This window comes from Entelurus aequoreus, linkage group LG16, assembly GCF_033978785.1.
Source record: "Entelurus aequoreus isolate RoL-2023_Sb linkage group LG16, RoL_Eaeq_v1.1, whole genome shotgun sequence".
Taxonomy (NCBI): domain Eukaryota; kingdom Metazoa; phylum Chordata; class Actinopteri; order Syngnathiformes; family Syngnathidae; genus Entelurus; species Entelurus aequoreus.
In genome coordinates, this window is record NC_084746.1 from 7,600,122 (window position 1) to 7,620,814 (window position 20,693).

At 37.1% G+C, this 20,693-nt stretch overlaps 1 protein-coding gene across 1 annotated transcript in view; it reads left to right on the top strand.

Annotated features, from left to right (window-relative positions):
* Window positions 1–995: 995 nt before the first annotated feature.
* Window positions 996–20,693, top strand: part of LOC133631559 (collagen alpha-1(XI) chain-like) — a 188,299-nt gene continuing 168,601 nt past the window's right edge. The window contains exon 1 of the mRNA XM_062023875.1: window positions 996–1,413. Within this exon, the coding sequence (XP_061879859.1) occupies window positions 1,305–1,413 (109 nt within the window). The 5' untranslated portion in view covers window positions 996–1,304. The remainder of the gene's footprint in view (window positions 1,414–20,693) is intronic.

Below are 20,693 nucleotides of genomic sequence, written 5' to 3' on the forward strand. Positions count from 1 at the left end.
GGTAAATTCTTCAAAATTACTATTAAAAATTTTTTGGCCAGGGGCCGGGCTGTATATATGCGCACTAATCGACTGAAAGAGCACGCACTTGGCGCGATGATGTCATGTTATCCATGGAAAAATGCATTTTTAGACCATATGATTTGCCTGAGCGGCTAGGAGACCCCGAGAGTAACAAGCGGTTGCCTTGTTGCCTTTCCATTAAGAACAATAAACTAGTTTTTAGTATAAGTTTGCTGGTTTCAAGAAATGTAATGCCGAGCGCATATCATTATGTCAAGATAATGGCACGAGCATTTACTTACTTTAAGAACATTTTTCAACATATTGAGCAAAAAGGTCTCTTTTATTTTTCTACCAAGAAAAATGCACTTGTTTTTAGTGAGAATATACTTATTTTAAGGTATTTTTTGGGTTCATTGAGGTTAGCCAAATTTTCTTGTTCTATTGGCAGATAATTTTGCTTAGTCCAAGTAAAATACCCCTCATTTTTGTATTTTTTTTTCTTGTTTTTGAACACTGACTTTTTGCAGTTTAGGTGTGTAAAAATGTGTTTAGTTGCTAAAGTTTAGTTGTCTATTGATCAAAAATGCAAATCAATGAAGGAGATAAATAAAAAAATTAAAAATAAATAAAAATGAATGAAAGACTTGTCCATGGTGTACCCCGCCTTCCGCCCGATTGTAGCTGAGATAGGCTCCAGCGCCCCCCTTGACCCCGAAGGGAATAAGCGGTAGAAAATGGATGGATGGATGGAAAGTTAACAAATCCGTCCCCACGCCTCATTTGCATTGCATCGTGTTGGTCGTTTAACAACTTTTGGCTGCTTCGAGGCACCTCCTGTCAATCATGCTGCACCTGATGCCCTTGCAAAAAAAAAAGGGGGCAGGACCAAGAGAGGACCAAGGGGGCGGGTGGTGGGGTGTGGAGTGTGGGGGTGAGGAGGCGTTGGTGGCCGGCCCCTTGACAACTTTCCCCACTGGTGATTTCCACAGTGACTATCCTCCTTTTGGGCTCCTGTCCAACCTCCTCAAGAAAGCCTTCAGCTTTTTTTTTCCACCACTATCTCCACCATCAGTGTGGAGCTGGGCTTGCTTGGAGGAGGGGAGCCTGGTCTGCTGCTGAAGGTCTGAAGGTTCCAGTCAGGCCCCACCAGACGCATCGTGATTCTTCCCCCACATGGAGCTGTAGTGCCAACGCCACACACTTTTGCTGCTGCTGTCCGGGATTGTGGGAAAGGCAAGAAGCTTCTTTTTTCCCTCTATTTATTTTTGCCCAAGGGCGCATCCGAGCCGACGATCACCATGGAAACGCAGAGGCGGCCCGTCAGGTGGAGGACGAAAAGGTGGCTTTGGGATTCCGCTCTCGCCGCCGTCCTCGTTTTACTTCTGCAAGCTGTCTCCATCCGAGCAGGTAGGAACATTCAACATTCAAGATGATTTATTGTCAATTCTTAACAAGACACATAAGAACTGAAAAGAACATTTTCGGCACAGTCCCACCAAGAGCAGACATAGGGAGACAAGACGAGACCGCCGACGGGGCAGTCATTTTTACGGCGCTCCTTAAAAAAGGTGGGAAAAAGGTGATATTGGGAAAAGGGGGGAAGAGTAAAAAAATATCAGTCAAAGGCTGGACCCTCGGGAGGGGATCCAGACTGAGTCCAAGGGAAAAAAATCATTTGCAATGCACATATAAACACGTTACATTTAGGGATGTCCGATAATGGCTTTTTGCCGATATTCGATATTCTGATATTGTCCAACTCTTTAATTACCGATACCGATATCAACCGATATATGCAGTCGTGGAATTAACACATTATTATGCCTAATTTGGAAAACCAGGTATGGTGAAGATAAGGTACTTTTTTTATTGGGCGGCATAGCTCGGTTGGTAGAGTGGCCGGGCCAGCAACTTGAGGGTTCCAGGTTCGATTCCCGCTTTCGCCATCCTAGTCTCTGCCGTTGTGTCCTTGGGCAAGACACTTTACCCACATGCTCCCAGTGCCACCCACACTGGTTTAAATGTAACTTAGATATTGGGTTTCACTATGTAAAGCGCTTTAAGTCACTAGAGAAAAGCGCTATATAAATATAATTCACTTCACTTCACTTTAAAAATGAGTAAAATAAGATAAATAAATTAAAAACATTTTCTTGAATAAAAAAGAAAGTACAACAATATAAAAACAGGTACATAAAACTAGTAATGAATGAAAATTAGTAAAATTAACTGTTAAAGGTTAGTACTATTAGTGGACCAGCAGCACGCACAATCATGTGTGCTTACGGACTGTATTCCTTGCAGACTGTATTGATATATATTGATATATAATGTAGGAACCAGAATATTGATAACAGAAAGAAACAACCCTTTTGTGTGAATGAGTGTAAATGGGGGAGGGAGGTTTTTTTGGGTTGGTGCACTAATTGTAAGTGTATCTTGTGTTTTTTATGTTGATTTAATTTTTTAAAAAATTAAAAAAAAAAAAAAACGATACCGATAATAAAAAAAACAATACCGATAATTTCCGATATTACATTTTAACGCATATATCGGCATCTCTAGTTACATTTAATCACAACAAACTCGCAACAGAACATGGCATCTGTACTACAACTCCAGCTTAGCAATCACCTGGCAACCCAAGTGTGACAAAACTATCTTAATTAACATACATATTGTGTGTAAAAAATAGTGTAAGTCTTGCACCTGACTTTCAACCCCTGCACGTGTCCACACGCCCCACTGACCTTTCCTCAAACCACTTTTATGACTTTAAAGCAGGTCAGACTGGCAGCGATTAAAGGTTCCGACCCCCCAAAAAATGCCATATTTAGGCGTGGTCGCGTGAGGCGAGCGCTGATAGGTCCCGCTGCTTGTTGTTGGCAGAGCTCGGTGCACTCGTGTGCTTTCTTCTCATTCTTGTTGGCCAAGTTGTCATGAAAAAAAAAAAGTTTTGGGTCAAGTTCTCCACTTGGGGATTCTAAAGGCTGCGCTGCCAAAAGTTCAGTGTTCAAAAAGAAGGAGAAAAAATACAAAAAATGAGGGGTATTTTATTTGAACTAACTGGCTTGTCAAGACTTTCCAAAACAAGTAAAATTAGCTAACCTCAATGAACCCCAAAATACCTTAAAATAAGTATATTCTCACTAATAACAAGTGCACTTTTCTTGGTAGAAAAAAAACCCTTTTTGCTCAATATGTTGAAAAATATTCTTAAATGAAGTAAATGCTAGTGCCATTATTTTGACATAATGATATGCACTCGGCATCATGATTTTTTTTTTCCTGCTTGAAGTAAGAAATTATTACTTTAAAAAAGTAGTTCTATACTTGTGAGAGTTAATCTTAAGGTCCACCTGATTTTTTAGGGACCGCAATGTCCCTTTGGGACAGAGGACCCTATTGTAATTGTAAGGTTTTATTATTATTATTATTCTTTATTATACCGCCGCCTCTTTGAGCTGTAATTTGACCCCCTTAACATGCTTCAAAACTCACCATATTTTGCGATCTAATCAAAAAACCTAGCCCCAAAACTCAAAATTGCGCTCTAGCGCCCCCTAGGAAGAAAACACAGACAAAACTGCCTGTAGCTCCCACTAGGAATGTCGGAGAGACATGAAACAAAAACCTCTATGTAGGTCTCACTTAGACCTAGCTTTAATACACTGACATCCTTCAGCAAAAATTAACGGGAAGTTTGCAATTTCCCCTTCAAAACAAAAGTTTTGTAAAAACAGTCACTTTTGCCTCTTTGAGCTATAATTTGACCCCCTTAACGTGCTTCGAAACTCACCAAACTGGACACACACATCAGGAGTGGCGAAAATTGCGGTCTAATAAGAAACCTAGCCCCAAAACTCAAAATTGCGCTCTAGCGCCCCCTAGGAAGAAAACACAGACAAAACTGCCTGTAACTCCCACTAGGAATGTCGGAGAGACATGAAACAAAAACCTCTATGTAGGTCTCACTTAGACCTAGATTTAATACACTGACATCCTTCAGCAAAAATTAACAGGAAGTTTGCAATTTCCCCTTCAAAACAAAAGTTTTGTAAAAACAGTCACTTTTGCCTCTTTGAGCTATAATTTGACCCCCTTAACGTGCTTCGAAACTCACCAAACTGGACACACACATCAGGAGTGGCGAAAATTGCGGTCTAATAAGAAACCCAACCCCAAAACTCAAAATTGCGCTCTAGTGCCCCCTAGGAAGAAAACACAGACAAAACTGCTCCTAGGAAGAAAACACAGACAAACAGACAAAACTGCCTGTAACTTCCAGTAGGAATGTCGTAGAGACATGAAACAAAAACCTCTATGTAGGTCTCACTTAGACCTACATTTCATATTTTGACAACCCCCAGCTAAAATCAACAGGAAGTTTGCAATCCCCCCTTCAAAACAAAAGTTTTGTAAAAACCGGTCACCTTTATTCTAAAATTATCTCCTCTGAGCGCGTTTGTCGTGTCGGCTTCAAATTAGCACAGGAAAGAGATTGAACCCTTGTTTTATTTATCTTTGCTATTTGGGCTTATTGGACCCTAATTAGAATAAAAACTAAGAATAATCTTTTTATATGATGTACTTAGTCCATAAGTACACAAACGTGTACTTCATGTTTAGTGACATGCTAATTCTTATTTTTACACTTTTTTTTTCCAAATTCCATTGTATGTTATACTTTTCTGACACCACCAGGTGGCAGTGTAAGTGTCCACATAAGTGGCCATAAGACCCCAATTCAGTAGTGTACACAATTTTGGAAATAAGAACTAAAAGGTGCTGTCCACACATGTGGCCACTATGCCTTTGGAGTAAATGACACAGCTTTGCATCAGTTGATATTCTAGTTTCAAGCATGTTTTACTCAATATAGGTCATACAATCTCAGCAATAAACTGCAATATCTTACTGAGATCATTTAGGACCAAAACACTTAAAACAAGTAAAACACTCTGCTTAGTGAGAATAATTATCTTATCAGACAGAAAATAAGCAAATATCACCCTTATTTGAGATATTTCATCTTATTTAGATTTCAGTTTTTGCAGTGTGGTACAGATCAAAAGAAAAATGTGACTCTGCGGTTCCGTTAGCGTTAGGGCCAAGGATCGCGCTGTAAAGAACATAAACATAAACAAAGGACTTAATTGGGCAGCTGATGCGTTGGTACCTCGGCAAGATGATGGCCGAAGCAATTTTCTCAATAGATATAATCCATCCATCCATTTTATACCGCTATCAAATTCATCTGAACAAAAACTAAATATGAACAAAAACACATTTTATAGCGAATAATGATAGTTTTACATGCAGAGAACCATGTAAATTACATTGAAATGACTCTTGGGGATGAATTCAATAGTGTTTCTCACCTTTTTTTATCAAAGTGCTATCACCACCAACTGTCTTTGACCCCATGGTGGAATATTTTGCAGTCTTGATTAAAAACAAAAAAAAAGGTATAAACACCGAGTCACCAATGCATGGGAGTCATTGTGGGACACTCGATAACGCAGACGATACGAGGACACACGGATTCGTTTGACCGTGTGATAACCGAGGCGGACTACCTTGGTTTTCCGTCAAAAACCAAGGTAGTCCTGTATTCTGATATTCTAGCCAGCTTAGGTTTCACCAGAAGCTTGTAAAATATACTTTTAAAGAGCACCATTGTCACACAAACACACACAAACAGAGCACTTTCACTGAATTTTCTCTTACCTATTTTTGTATATCGCCTGATATTTCTAGGATTTTAACACCGCTCCATGTCTGTGTAGAGTTCACATTTGCGCTCAGGACCAGACTTCACTTGCAAGCGGGCCGAGACGCCATCTCTTTTTTAGGGACCGATGTCCCTTTGGGACAGAGTACCCTATTGTATTTCTAGCGTTTTATTATTATACCGCTATGAGCTGTAATTTGACCCCCTTAACATGCTTCAAAACTCACCAAATTGGACACACACATCAGGACTGGCAAAAATTGCGATCTAATCAAAAAACAAAACCCCAAAACTCAAAATTGCGTTTTAGCGCCCCCTAGGAAGAAAACACAGACAAAACTGCCTCTAACTCTCAGTATGAATGTCATAGAGACATGAAACAAAAACCTCTATGTAGGTTTCACTTAGACCTATATTTCATACACTGACAACCCCCAGCAAAAATCAACAGGAAGTTTGCAATTCCCCCTTCAAAACAAAAGTTGAGTAAAAACAGTCACCTTTTTTCAAACATTATCTCCTCTGAGCACGTTTGTCGTGTCGGCTTCAAATTAGCACAGGAGAGAGATTGAACCCTTCTGATTAAAAGTTGATGAAAGAGTTTTAATTACTGCTCCGGTTTGGGTTTTATGAGCCCTCAAAGTCGGTCCCATCCATCGCTCCTTGCAGCTTTAATTTTTGTTTGTTCTTATTCGAATTGTCTAGGGCAGGCCTGGGCAATTATTTTGACCTTGGGGCCACATTTAGAGAAAAAAATGTGTCTGGGGGCCGGTATATCTATATTTAGGAACACTAATACAAAACCTCACAATAATGTCTGATTGAATGCTTAAAAATGTTATGACACACCGCCTTAAAAAATGTAATGGAATTTTTACATTTTTCTATAAACGATAAAACACTGAATATTGACAAAATAGGAACGTCACACCCCCTTTCGATCGACATATTTTACAATCAAGTGAAACGCAACAAACAGTGAAATATTGAGAGCTTCCAAGTAGCCTTTAGCTGCAGCTACATGTAGAGGAGTGGTTTTTCCTTGCCCGTATGTGGGCTTTGTACCGAAGATGTCGTTGTGGCTTGTGCAGCCCTTTGAGACACTTGTGATTTAGGGCTATATAAATAAACATTGATTGATTGATTGATTGAAATATGAACGCGAAGGGGAAAAAATAAATCCACCTACAATCTGATATATCTGATATTTGCTAAATTTCCCCCAGGGATCAATAAAGTACTTTCTATTCTATTCTATTCTATTCTATTCTATTCTATATATCACTAAGCTTTAGAACTTTGTTGTGAAAATCTCCTTCCGCGTCTGTGGAAACGCTTCCCGCCCACACTGCTTGGTGCCTCGTCTTAGCTGCTGTGACGTAGATTACCATAGTAAAAAATTAGATTACCATAGTAACTAGTATATCATCCATAAGCGCAGATTCCAACCATTGAAATACTTTGTATAGTTGAAGACTTACGGTCATTAGAAAACATGACTGCACATCATATCGGCAGCTACACTTTCCATCTTAAAGATCTAAAAAAAATATTTGGGAATGTCTGGCGGGCCAGATTGAAAAGCTCAACAGGCCGCATGTGGCCCCCGGGCCTTAATTTGCCCAGGTCTGGTCTAGGGGGAACAAGACATACAGTAATATCTTAGTTTAAATAGAACAAAACGTGATAAAAAGAAAGAAATACATTTATATCTTGGTTAAAAAAAATAAAAATAAAAACTTTTTTCAACCTTCCAGTACGTCAATCAAAAAATGCAAGTATTATTATTTGTTCCTCTAAATAAAGTGACTCCATCACTCAAGTGGTCCACTTTTGCAGCATTACATTTTAAACCAAAAAGCAAACACTACAAGTGTGAATTGGTTTCCTAAGTGGAAAACCAGGGTTTTTTTTTTTTTTTCCCTGGAATAATGAGAAAAACGTGTCAGTTGTGCCTGTTAGTTTAATTTACTTGTATCCCTTCAGCATTGTGTGTGAATATGACATTTAAATCCAGCCATACTTGTTATTTAACAGCCCAGAAAATAGTCTGATTCAACCCTTTTGGACATCAGAGAGAGAGAGAAGCTTGATGGAATCCACATCCTGGCTTGAAGGATATCTTTTCCATCTTTCCACATTATCCCCCCCCCCCCCCCCCCCCCCCTCCCCAAAAGATCCGAAAAAGAGGGCGTCGATGGAAAAAAGAAAAAAGAGAATGTGGAGTATTTTGACTGCTTTGAAAAAAAGAAACATATGTGGGTCACATTAACTTTGAATTATAATTCCTTTGTCTGTGCGAACTATAGCCATGGAATATAAAAGTACTGTCGACGTTACGCTTTTTTTTTTTTTTTAGCTCCTAAACAAAATAGTCTCTGTTAAGAGTCTTTTATTTTGTGCACCCATCAAAGTGCAGCTTCCTGTCCCTCTGATTGAGTTGCAAGCTCACCATAATTGCCAGATATGCAAACATTTGCGAGGTCCCAAGAGAGGCGGGGACTTTAATTGATGCCATTGCTGCCAGACCTTGTTAGGACCTCAAAGACGTCCCGGGAAAAAAAAAGAAAGAAAGCTCTCCGTCTTAATCACTCATCAAACAGATTGTGTTCTTTGTTTAAAAATAGAACAAGTACACTCTGAAAATGTACAAATCATAATGGTTTTTTTACACTTACCGTATTTTTCGGACTATAAGTCGCAGTTTTTTTCATAGTTTGGCCGGGGGTGCGACTTATACTCAGGAGCGACTTATGTGTGAAATTATTTACACATTACCGTAAAATATCAAATAATATTATTTAGCTCATTCACGTAAGAGACTAGACGCGATGAATACATTTTATTTAGAAAAAAATAACATTGTTTTGGTGGGCTATTAGCCATTGTATTCCCCTTGAATAAAATGGCTTTCTAATGTTGTGTCAAAATAATATTTTAAAAATATCCGCGATAAATAGACATAAAACGATGAATACATTTTATTTAGAAAAAAATAACAATGTTTTAGTGGGCTACTAGCCATGTTATTCCCCTTAAATAAAATGGCTTTTAAATGTTGTGTCAAAATAATATTTAAAAAATATCCGCGATAAATAGACACAACACGATGAATACATTTTATTTAGAAAAAAATAACATTGTTTTGGTGGGCTACTAACCATTGTATTCCCCTTGAATAAAATGGCTTTCTAATGTTGTGTCAAAATAATATTTAAAAAATATCCGCGATAAATAGACACAACACGATGAATACATTTTATTTAGAAAAAAATAACAATGTTTTAGTGGGCTACTGGCCATTTTATTCCCCTTAAATAAAATGTTTTTTAAATGTTGTGTCAAAATAATATTTAAAAAATATCTGCGATAAATAGACATAAAACGATGAATACATTTTATTTAGAAACAAATAACAATGTTTTAGTGGGCTACTAGCCATTTTATTCCCCTTAAATAAAATGGCTTTTAAATGTTGTGTCAAAATAATATTTAAAAATATATCCGTGATAAATAGACACAACACGATGAATACATATTATTTAGAAAAAAATAACATTGTTTTGGTGGGCTACTAGCCATTTTATTCCCCTTGAATAAAATGGCTTTTAAATGTTGTGTCAAAATAATATTTAAAAATATATCCGTGATAAATAGACACAACACGATGAATACATTTTATTTAGAAAAAAATAACATTGTTTTGGTGGGCTACTAGCCATTTTATTCCCCTTGAATAAAATGGCTCTTAAATGTTGTGTCAAAATAATATTTAAAAAATATCCGTGATAAATAGACACAACACGATGAATACATTTTATTTAGAAAAAAATAGCATTGTTTTGGTGGGCTACTAGCCATTGTATTCCCCTTGAATAAAATGGCTTTTTAATGTTGCGTCAAAATAATATTTAAAAAATATCCGTGATAAATAGACACAACACGATGAATACATTTTATTTAGAAAAAAATAACATTGTTTTGGTGGGCTACTAGCCATTTTATTCCCTTTGAAAAAAATGGCTTTTTATTGTTGTCTCAAAATAATATTTAAAAAATATCCGCGATAAATAGACACAACACGATGAATACATTTTATTTAGAAAAAAATAGCATTGTTTTGGTGGACTACTAGCCATTGTATTCCCCTTGAATAAAATGGCTTTTTAATGTTGTGTCAAAATAATATTTAAAAAATATCCGCGATAAATAGACATAAAACGATGAATACATTTTATTTAGAAACAAATAACAATGTTTTAGTGGGCTACTGGCCATTTTATTCCCCTTGAATAAAATGGCTTTTAAATGTTGTGTCAAAATAATATTTAAAAAATATCCTTGATAAATAGTCATAACGTGATGAATACAATTTATTTAGAAAAAAAATAACATTGTGGTTTTGGTGGGAACCAGCCATTTTATTCCCCTTGAATAAAATGGCTTTTTAATGTTGTGTCAAAATAATATTTAAAAAATATCCGCGATAAATAGACACAACACCATGAATACATTTTATTTAGAAAAAAATAACATTGTTTTGGTGGTCTACTAGCCATTTTATTCCCCTTGAATAAAATGGCTTTTAAATGTTGTGTCAAAATAATATTTAAAAAAATATCCGTGATAAATAGTCATAACGCGATGTCACTCCTAATCGGATTTAGCGATTAGGAGTGACAGATTGTTTGGTAAACGTATAGCATGTTCTATATGTTACAGTTATTTGAATGTCTCTTACCATAATATGTTACGTTAACATACCAGGCACGTTCTCAGTTGGTTATTTATGCCTCATATAACGTACACTTATTCAGCCTGTTGTTCACTATTCTTTATTTATTTTAAATTGCCTTTCAAATGTCTATTCTTGGTGTTGGGTGTTATCAAATAAATTTCCCCAAGAATGCGACTTATACTCCAGTGCGACATATATATGTTTTTTTCCTTCTTTATTATGCATTTTCGGCCAGTGTGGCTTATACTCCGGTGCGACTTATACTCCGAAAAATACGGTACATGTTGCAGTTAATAGTATTCTATCTTTATTTGTCGTTTTTGTATACTTTCTGAATAAATGATGTGATAATGTTCATCAGTCAACTCATTGGTGTTAATTTTCATTCCATCAAGATAAATTACAGGATGTTATTTATGTAGCTTGATCATTTTCCTCGACTGATGTGGTTTATTTTGTACATATGTAGCATCATCTACAAAGATACAAAGAATTGATATTGCGACATCCAGTGGACACATTTAGAACAGCTGTTTCTTTCATTCAATAATTTCAGGTACATTTTTATACTTAGCAAACTCAACCCGCGGGCCGGATAAAACCTGTCCGCCGTACGTTTGACACCCCTGCCTTAAATGATGTGAACGTTCTTTCTAGTCTCTGCACGCACCCGAGTGGCTGTGTTTCTCATCATGATGTCAGTAGCTTGGTGCTGACACGCGCTGACCAATGAGCTGTTAATGACCTACAAACACTCCATTAAATTTGCCCAGTCATGATTATAGTTGATTATCTATGAACAATGAGCTGCAGGATGTGTTTTTTCTTTTTTTTTTCTGGGGGGGATTTGCCGTGGAAAGAAAAAGGAGAGTGGGGGGGGTGTATTGGGGTTGGGGGTGGGTGTCCTTAGCAATTTGGCACATCTGGAATATATGAGGCCTTGAGGCATGCAGTAATGCAGAAAGGTATTCTCATAAGGTTTTTTTTTATTTATCAAGAAGCAAAAGCTCTCTGCTAGTTTACCATCAAAACCACAATGTTATTTTTTTCTAAATAAAATGTATTCATCGTGTTGTGTCTATTTATCACGGATATTTTTTAAATATTATTTTGACACATTTAAAAGCCATTTTATTCAAGGGGAATAAAAGGGCTAGTAGCCCACCAAAACAATGTTATTTTTTTCTAAATAAAATATATTCATCACGTTATGACTATTTATCATGGATATTTTTTAAATATTATTTTGACACAACATTTAAGAGCCATTTTATTCAAGGGAAATAAAATGGCAAGTAGCCCACCAAAACCACAATGTTATTTTTTTCTAAATAAAATGTATTCATCACGTTATGTCTATTTATCACGGATATTTTTTTTTATATTATTTTGACACAACATTTAAAAGCCATTTTATTTTAGGGGAATAAAATGGCTAGTAGCCCACCAAAACAATTGTATTTTTTTCTAAATAAAATGTATTCATCACATTATGACTATTTATCATGGATATTTTTTAAATATTATTTTGACACAACATTTAAAATACATTTTATTCAAGGGTAATAAAATGGCTAGTAGCCCACCAAAACAATGTTATTTTTTTCTAAATAAAATATATTCATCACGTTATGACTATTTATCACAGATATTTTTTTATATTATTTTGACACAACATTTAAAAGCCATTTTATTCACGGGGAATAAAATGGCTAGTTGCCCACCAAAACAATGTTATTTTTTTCTAAATAAAATGTATTCATTGTGTTGTGTTATTTATCACGGATATTTTTTAAATATTATTTTGACACAACATTTAAAAGCCATTTTATTTTAGGGGAATAAAATGGCTAGTAGCCCACCAAAACAATTGTATTTTTTTCTAAATAAAATGTATTCATCACGTTATGACTATTTATCATGGATATTTTTTAAATATTATTTTGACACAACATTTAAAAGCCATTTTATTCAAGGGTAATAAAATGGGTAGTAGCCCACCAAAACAATGTTATTTTTTTCTAAATAAAATGTATTCATTGTGTTGTGTTATTTATCACGGATATTTTTTTAATATTATTTTGACACAATATTTAAAAGCCATTTTATTCAAGTGGAATAAAATGGCTAGTTGGCCACCAAAACCCAAATGTTATTTTTCTCTAAATAAAATGTATTCATCGTGTTATGACTATTTATCACAGATATTTTTTAAATATTATTTTGACACAACATTTAAAAGCCATTTTATTCAAGGGGAATAATATGGCTAGTAGCCCACCAAAACAATGTTATTTTTTTCTAAATAAAATGTATTCATTGTGTTGTGTCTATTTATCACAGATATTTTTTAAATATTATTTCGACACAACATTTAAAATACATTTTATTCAAGGGGAATAAAATGGCTAGTAGCCCACCAAAACAATGTTATTTTTTTCTAAATAAAATGTATTAATCGTGTTGTGTCTATTTATTACAGATATTTTTTTTTAAATATTATTTTGACACAACATTTAAAAGCCATTTTATTCAAGGGGAATAAAATGGCTAGTTGCCCACCAAAACAATGTTATTTTTTTCTAAATAAAATGTATTCATTGCGTTGTGTGTATTTATCACGGATATTTTTTTAATATTATTTTGACACAACATTTAAAAGCCATTTCATTCAAGGGGAATAAAATGGCTAGTAGCCCACCAAAACAATGTTATTTTTTTCTAAATAAAATGTATTAATTGTGTTGTGTCTATTTATCACGGATATTTTTTTTATATTATTCTGACACAACATTTACAAGCCATTTTACCAAAACAGTGTTATTTTTTCTAAATAAAATGTATTCATCATGTTGCGTCTATTTATCACGGATATTTTTTTAATATTATTTTGACACAACATTTAAAAGCCATTTTATTCAAAGGGAATAAAATGGCTAGTCGCCCTCCAAAACCACAATGTTATTATTTTAAAAATAAAATATATTCATCGTGTTGTGTCTATTTATCACGGATATTTTTTTAATATGATTTTGACACAACATTTAAAAGACATTTTATTCAAGGGGAATAACGGGATAAACAGATCATCACACTCAGGGGTCCTTCCAGTAAATGGAAGGACACCCACTTAAAAAAGTACGCCGTCTTCAATCCGATTCTCGACTTATTTTGCTATTTTTCAGCTGAAAGATGAAGTAGCAGCAGAAAGAGAAGTCGGGTCCATCCTAGTTTAGTCTGGTGTATGTTTTACTTGGGGGGGTTGTAGGGAGTGGTGCCAGTTCCATAATAGCTTCAGCATGTGGACTTCCAAGATCCAGCAGAAGACTCTCCGCCCCCCTTCAGGAACAGCCACCCAACAGGAACAGCACGATCAGCAATTCCTCGGCTTCATGTGCCGTCAGCTTCAGCTGGGAAAAAGTGGAAATATTTAGCGGCGGATGTTTTTTTTGCTTTTTTTTTTTTTTACGACCTCAGACATCATTGGCAACTGTAACTTGACACCCATTATGATTCTGTGATTGGATATTTACTATCTTATTTTATATCATGTAGTCCTGATGCAGTCTAAAAGTTTTAATTTGCTTCCTTCTCACTAAAGAGACAAATATCGGTATTAGTATAGTATCGCAATACTAATGAATCATATTCCGTACTATACCGCCACTGAAAAGTACCGCCAAACGCCATTGGCGGATCTACACCTAACATCCACTGTAATGATACCAAGTACAGGAGGGTATCTCGTCGATACTACTATGATTACGTCAATGGTTTTTGGCATCACCACATCTTCTTTTGTTTAAAAAAAATATATATTATGTTTGTAAACTCAGGAAATATTTCCCTGGACACACGAGGACTTAGTGAAGTGAAGTGAATTACATTTATATAGCGCTTTTCTCTAGTGACTCAAAGCGCTTTACATAGTGAAACCCAATATCTAAGTTACATTTAAGCCAGTGTGGGTGGTACTGGGAGCAGGTGGGTAGAGTGTCTTGCCCAAGGACACAACGGCATTGACTAGGATGGTGAAAGCGGGATCGAACCTGGAACCCTCAAGTTGCCACTCTACCAACCGAGCTATGCCACCCCAATGACCAATGTATGATCCTGTAACGACTTGGTATCGGATTGATACCCAAATTCGTGGTATCATCCAAAACTAATGTAAAGCATCCAAAAAGAAGAATAAGTGATTATTACATTTTAACAGAAGTGTAGATAGAACATGTTAAAAGAGAAAGTAAGCAGATATTAACAATAAATGAACAAGTAGATGAATAATTAATTTTTTACCACTTGTCCTTAATAATTTAGACAAAATAATACAATGATAAATGACACAATATGTTACTGCATATGTCAGCAGCTAAATTAGGAGCCTTTGTTTGTTTACTTACTACTAAAAGACAAGTTGTCTTGTATGTTAACTCTTTTATTTAAGGACAAACTTGCAATAATAAACATATGTTTAATGTACCCTAAGATTTTTTTGTTAAAATAAAGCCAATAATGCAATTTTTTGTGGTCTCCTTTATTTAGAAAAGTACCAAAAAGTACCGAAAAGTATCAAAATAAATACCAAAATATTGGTATCGGGACAACACTACATTGTAGCAAGCAGCAGTTTTCTGCAGTCAGCAGCACGTGCTCTAACAAGAACGAGGCAGTAAACATCCTGTACGGTGTCGGTGAGATCAGCGGAAGTGGCGATATTGTAGCATGGGAGGCCTCGGTTTTTGTAACGTTTAAAGTTCTTTTCTCGCATTGAAGTATGTAAGTTATAAAAAACGACGACATGTCAGGTTCAAACACTGATGACATCTATTAAAGAGACAAGAAGCAAGGAATCATGCAGAGACAAGAGCTACATTTTGCTCAATTGAGGAGAGACGTGTTTTGGGCTGTATTCTAGTTAGAGATCCAAACTACGTTCTGAAAGTCCAGCCCACGTGCTTCCTCTATTTATTTGGAAGGTCTCTGGTCACATCACTGAAGCTGTCGCTGAGGGAAGGGGGGTAATCTCAACAGCTCCAGTTAGACACAATATATGACTATTAATAAAATGCAAATGTGTTGACGCTGGTGATATCGCCCCGTCTCTGCTTTGTCTGCGTCCCGGTACTCGATGTTCGGCCTTGGCAGTCAGCAGGCCGAGTCTGGACACAACACTGATACGAGACGACTTGCAATCTTTTGGATTGCCAGCTTTGCACAGATAGAAAAATACAGCTTCAGCGCAATTGATAATAACTATAGCAACGGCCCTTAAGCATAAAGTTCTGTGATAATATATATATTCTAACAGACATGAATGTTAATGTAATATGAATATAGCCGTAAAACTTCAATAACATGTTTGCTTGAATCAAATTAAGAATAGACTACCAACACCCTTCTGTCAAAAATACAAAATGGTTCGTTCCACATGGATAGCAGCAAACCCAGCATGAAACACTTCACTCAACACACACGTCATAAACCCATCAAAGATCACCTTTAAGCACAGAATATTAATGTTGACAATAATATCGTTTATCAACAAGAATTTGTGGGACAATATAGTGCCAGAAAAATGTGTTCTTGGCCCAGGCCTAGTCACACTCATAGATCTTAGATAGATCATGAAGTCTTGTTGGCAACAAGCCTCCACTCCATAACATAATTCCTAACATGTGGTACTAGAACAATGATAGGGACGGGGGAACACTAACTATGACTCAAACTCCTTCATTATTAAATAATTGTTCTATTGACTTTTGTATCCAGAATTGCACCAAACAGTTTTTGCTTTGAAAAAGTTAGTTCTGTGGTCTGTTTGTGTAGGATAGGATAGGACAGGACTTTATTGTCATTGCACAAGTACAACAAAACTATGTTTTCAGCACAAACCCGTTCAAGATTAGACAATCAAACAGTGTACAGGGTTACAGATCAGGAACGCTGATGGGTCGCCAAAGGCGCCCCGTAAAAGATAAGAAAAAGGTAAAACGCTGGGGAAGAAGATGAGTAAAAAAATACAATCTAGACTGGGCTCCTAAGGGGGCCTAGTCTGGAGTGGGGGAAAAAACCTCCATGCAATGCACACATAAACACGTTACATTTAATCACGACAACTCGCAACAGAGGGGCGGGGAGTTGGGACCCTGGAGGTCAACTGCTGCTATGAAGCGCTGCCAGCCGTCCATCACCCCGAGGGGAAACAAGCGGTGGTGAAGGCGTGGGGTGGGGGAGGGAGGTGTAATCCCGCTAACTAGCTAACAAACAGCTTTAGATGGTGATACGTTATTTTTCGCAAAAATTGTATCTGTCTGTATGTTAGCTAGCAGTTTCTATTTGTATGTTAGCTAGCACGATCTGTCCGTATCTTAGCCGGCACTATCTGTCTGTACGTTAGCTAGCACAATCTGTCCGTATGTTGGCAAACAGCATCTGTTCATATGTTACCTAGCGGTATCTGTCCGTATGTTAGCTAGCAGTATCCATAGATATAACTTGATATGTCTATATGGCGCCCCACCTTAGTCGTCGGGCATTTTCCATTTATTGTAATGCAGTGGCGGGCCGTGCGTTTCCCACCTAGGCCTTCAGCGATGTCCGACTTCAATGATTATCTCTCAAAATACCATCAATTATGTCACCACATGACCATTGCTGGAGAAATACTATACAGGCACACATTTACAGTGTACAAAACGGGTTATTTTCCGCACTGCAAAAAGTCAGTGTTCAGAAACAAGAAAAAATATACAAAAATTAGGGGTATTTTACTTGAACTAAGCAAAATTATCTGCCAATAGAACAAGAAAATTTGGCTTGTCAAGACTTTCCAAAACAAGTAAAATTAGCTAACCTCAATGAACCCAAAAATACCTAAAATAAGTATACACTATTGTTCAAAAGTTTGGGGTCACATTGAAATGTCCTTATTTTTGAAGGAAAAGCACTGGTAAATGACTATTCTAGCTGCAAATGTCTGGTTTTTGGTGCAATATCTACATAGGTGTATAGAGGCCCATTTCCAGCAACTATCACTCCAGTGTTCTAATGGTACAATGTGTTTGCTCATTGGCTCAGAAGGCTAATTGATGATTAGAAAACCCTTGTGCAATCATGTTCACACATCTGAAAACAGTTTAGCTCGTTACAGAAGCTACGAAACTGACCTTCCTTTGAGCAGATTGAGTTTCTGGAGCATCACATTTGTGGGGTCAATTAAACGCTTAAAATGGCCAGAAAAAGAGAACTTTCATCTGAAACTCGACAGTCTATTCTTGTTCTTAGAAATGAAGGCTATTCCACAAAATTTTTTGGGTGACCCCAAACTTTTGAACGGTAGTGTATTCTCACTAATAACAAGTGCACTTTTCTTGGTAGAAAAAAAAAATAGACCTTTTTGCTCAATATGTTGAAAAATATTCTTAAATTGAGTAAAAGCTAGTGCCATTATCTTGACATAATGATATGCGCTCGGCATCATGATTTTTTTTTTCATGCTTGAAGTAAGAAATTATTACTTTAAAAAAGTAGTTTTATACTTGTGAGTGTTGATGACACAGCTTTGCAACAGTTGATATTCTAGTTTCAAGCATGTTTTACTCATTATAGGTCATCAAATCTCAGCTACAAGCTGTAATATCTTACTGAGATCATTTAGGACCAAAACACTTAAAACAAGTAAAACACATAAAATCTGCTTAGTGAGAAGAATGATCTTATCAGACAGAAAATAAGCAAATATCACCCTTATTTGAGATATTTAATCGTCCTTAGATTTCAGTTTTTGCAGTGTGTGACGCAAAAAAGGGAATATTTCTCGACATTTGCACCATTGTTAGTGAATCTTTGGAGCGCATTTTCTCCGTGGGAATAAGTGTTGTGGTTGTGTTTATTTTTGTTTTTGCTTAATCCCGCCAAAATCACAGATAAACAAGGAGGAAAATACTGCCTCTAGTTTTTTCCATGTTTGGCAGATGCTAAAAAGAAGGCTAGACAAATGTTGCATGCAGTCCGAGTCGCGGCTTTGTGCCTTTTTCTCATCTCGTTCTCGTCTATAGTTAAAGTTGCAAGCCCGATCAAAAGCGGTCCAGAAGTGGGTGCAGTGAAGTGGAGGGTGAAAGCAAACATCTGTTCAAAAGGCACAGTGCATGTTATATCGTTCAGTCCTCCCTCTTTTGTGTCAACACTTTTTGAATCAAAACAAACGCCATTAGCCGGCCCCCGTTTCCTTGTTATCACTGTAAGGCGTCACGTGACAGGAAATAGCAGAGACGGAGCTTAAGGACAAGCGTCAGGAATGCGGTCTGACGTAGAAACAAAAAAGAAGTGGTGATTTTCGCCCTTTTTCATGCTCGAATAATTGTAGCGTTGCGAAAAGTGACCAGCAGCAACAGGAAATATGAAACTTGAATTAAGCGCTTGTGTCGAGGCGCCAGCGTATGCCATGTCGGCTCGGCATTGTAAAAAAAAACATAAACTCTCGACTGGATGGCAACGTGATTGGTTGTTTCATTTTACATTATTTCCCGTGCATACGACTCGCTCGCTGGGTGCCCCGCAGAGGTGGGTAGAGGAGCCAAAAAATGGTACTCAAGTATAAGTACTGTTACTTCAGTCTCAAGTTAAAGTACAAAGTAGTCATCCCAATACGTACTTTGTACGGGGACGGCGTGGCGCGGTTGGGAGAGTGGCCATGCCGGTAACCTGAGGGTTCCTGGTTCAATCCCCACCTTCTGTCACGGCGGGGTTGCAGCTTACTGCGCGGTTATTTCTCCCGGGATGCAAACGGACGACTCAGAACAGGACTTGCAGGTAGGAACATGATTTAATCTTGATAAATCATCCAATTTACAAAACAAAGGCTAAACTTAGCGCAGGAAACATGGAACTATGGACATGGAACCTCACAAAACTGTGCCATGAAATAAACAAGACTTACGTATACAAGGCATGAAGCGAACACTTAGCATAAACTATGGCATGGAACAAACAAGACTTACTAGTAGGTTGCGTGAAGCACACAATGAAGCCAGGCCGACTGACCGGCAAAGGCAGGCTTAAATAATGCCTTTGATTAGTGCTCGGGTAGCAGGTGAGCGGGCGAACACTAATCAGAGACAGGTGGAAGTAATACATAACAATGGTAACTAAAACAAACAAGGGTGCACAAAAACAGGAACTTATGGAGTCCAAAACTAACAGGACATAACAAAACATGATCCGGACCACGGATAATGACGCCTTCTACCAACCTTGTCACATCCGTTGTGTCCTTGAGCAAGACACGTCACCCTTGCTCCTGATGGGTCGTGGTTAGGGCCTTGCATGGCAGCTTTCGCCATCAGTTTGTGAATGTGTGTGTGAATGGGTGAATGGGTCGTCGTCACGGTTTACGAGCAGAGGAGCATGTTCGGCGGCACACCATCACCGAGTACTTACAAGCAGACACAGTGTGTAGACAGAAAAGGGAGAACGGACGCATTTTGGCTTAAAAACTAACGATAAAGGTGAAGGTATAACACTGAAACGCCCACCGGAAGAGGTGCTTTAAGACATGGCGAGTCAGCTAGCGGCTAAAGTCCAGCCCCAGTCGGCAGTGTTTTAGCTACTTCTAAATTACTAATCCTCGTCTCCGACAAATAAAGTGAGTTTCTTACAAGTATCATCCCTGCAGGACGAGGAATAGCTAAACATGCTTCACTACACACCGTAGCTCACCGGCGTCACAATGTAAACAAACGCCATTGGTGGATCGACACCTGACATAAACTGTAATGATACCAAGTACAGGAGCGTATCTAGTTGATACTACTATGATTGCGTCAATATTTTTTGGCATCAAAACATCTTCTTTTATTTATATTATGTTTATAAACTCAGGAAATATGTCCCTGGACACATGAGGACTTTGAATATGACCAATGTATGATCCTGTAACGACTTGATATCGGATTGATACCTAAATTTGTGGTATCATCCAAAACTAATGTAAAGTATCAAAGAAGAGAAGAATAAGTGATTGTTACATTTGAACAGAAGTGTAGATAGAACATGTTAAAAGAGAAAGTAAGTGGATATTAACAGTAATTGAACAAGTGGATTAATAATCCTTTTTTACAGTTTGTCCCTCATAATGTTGACAAAATAATAGAATGATAAATGACACAATATGTTACTGCATACGTCAGCAGACTAAATTAGGAGCCTTTGTTT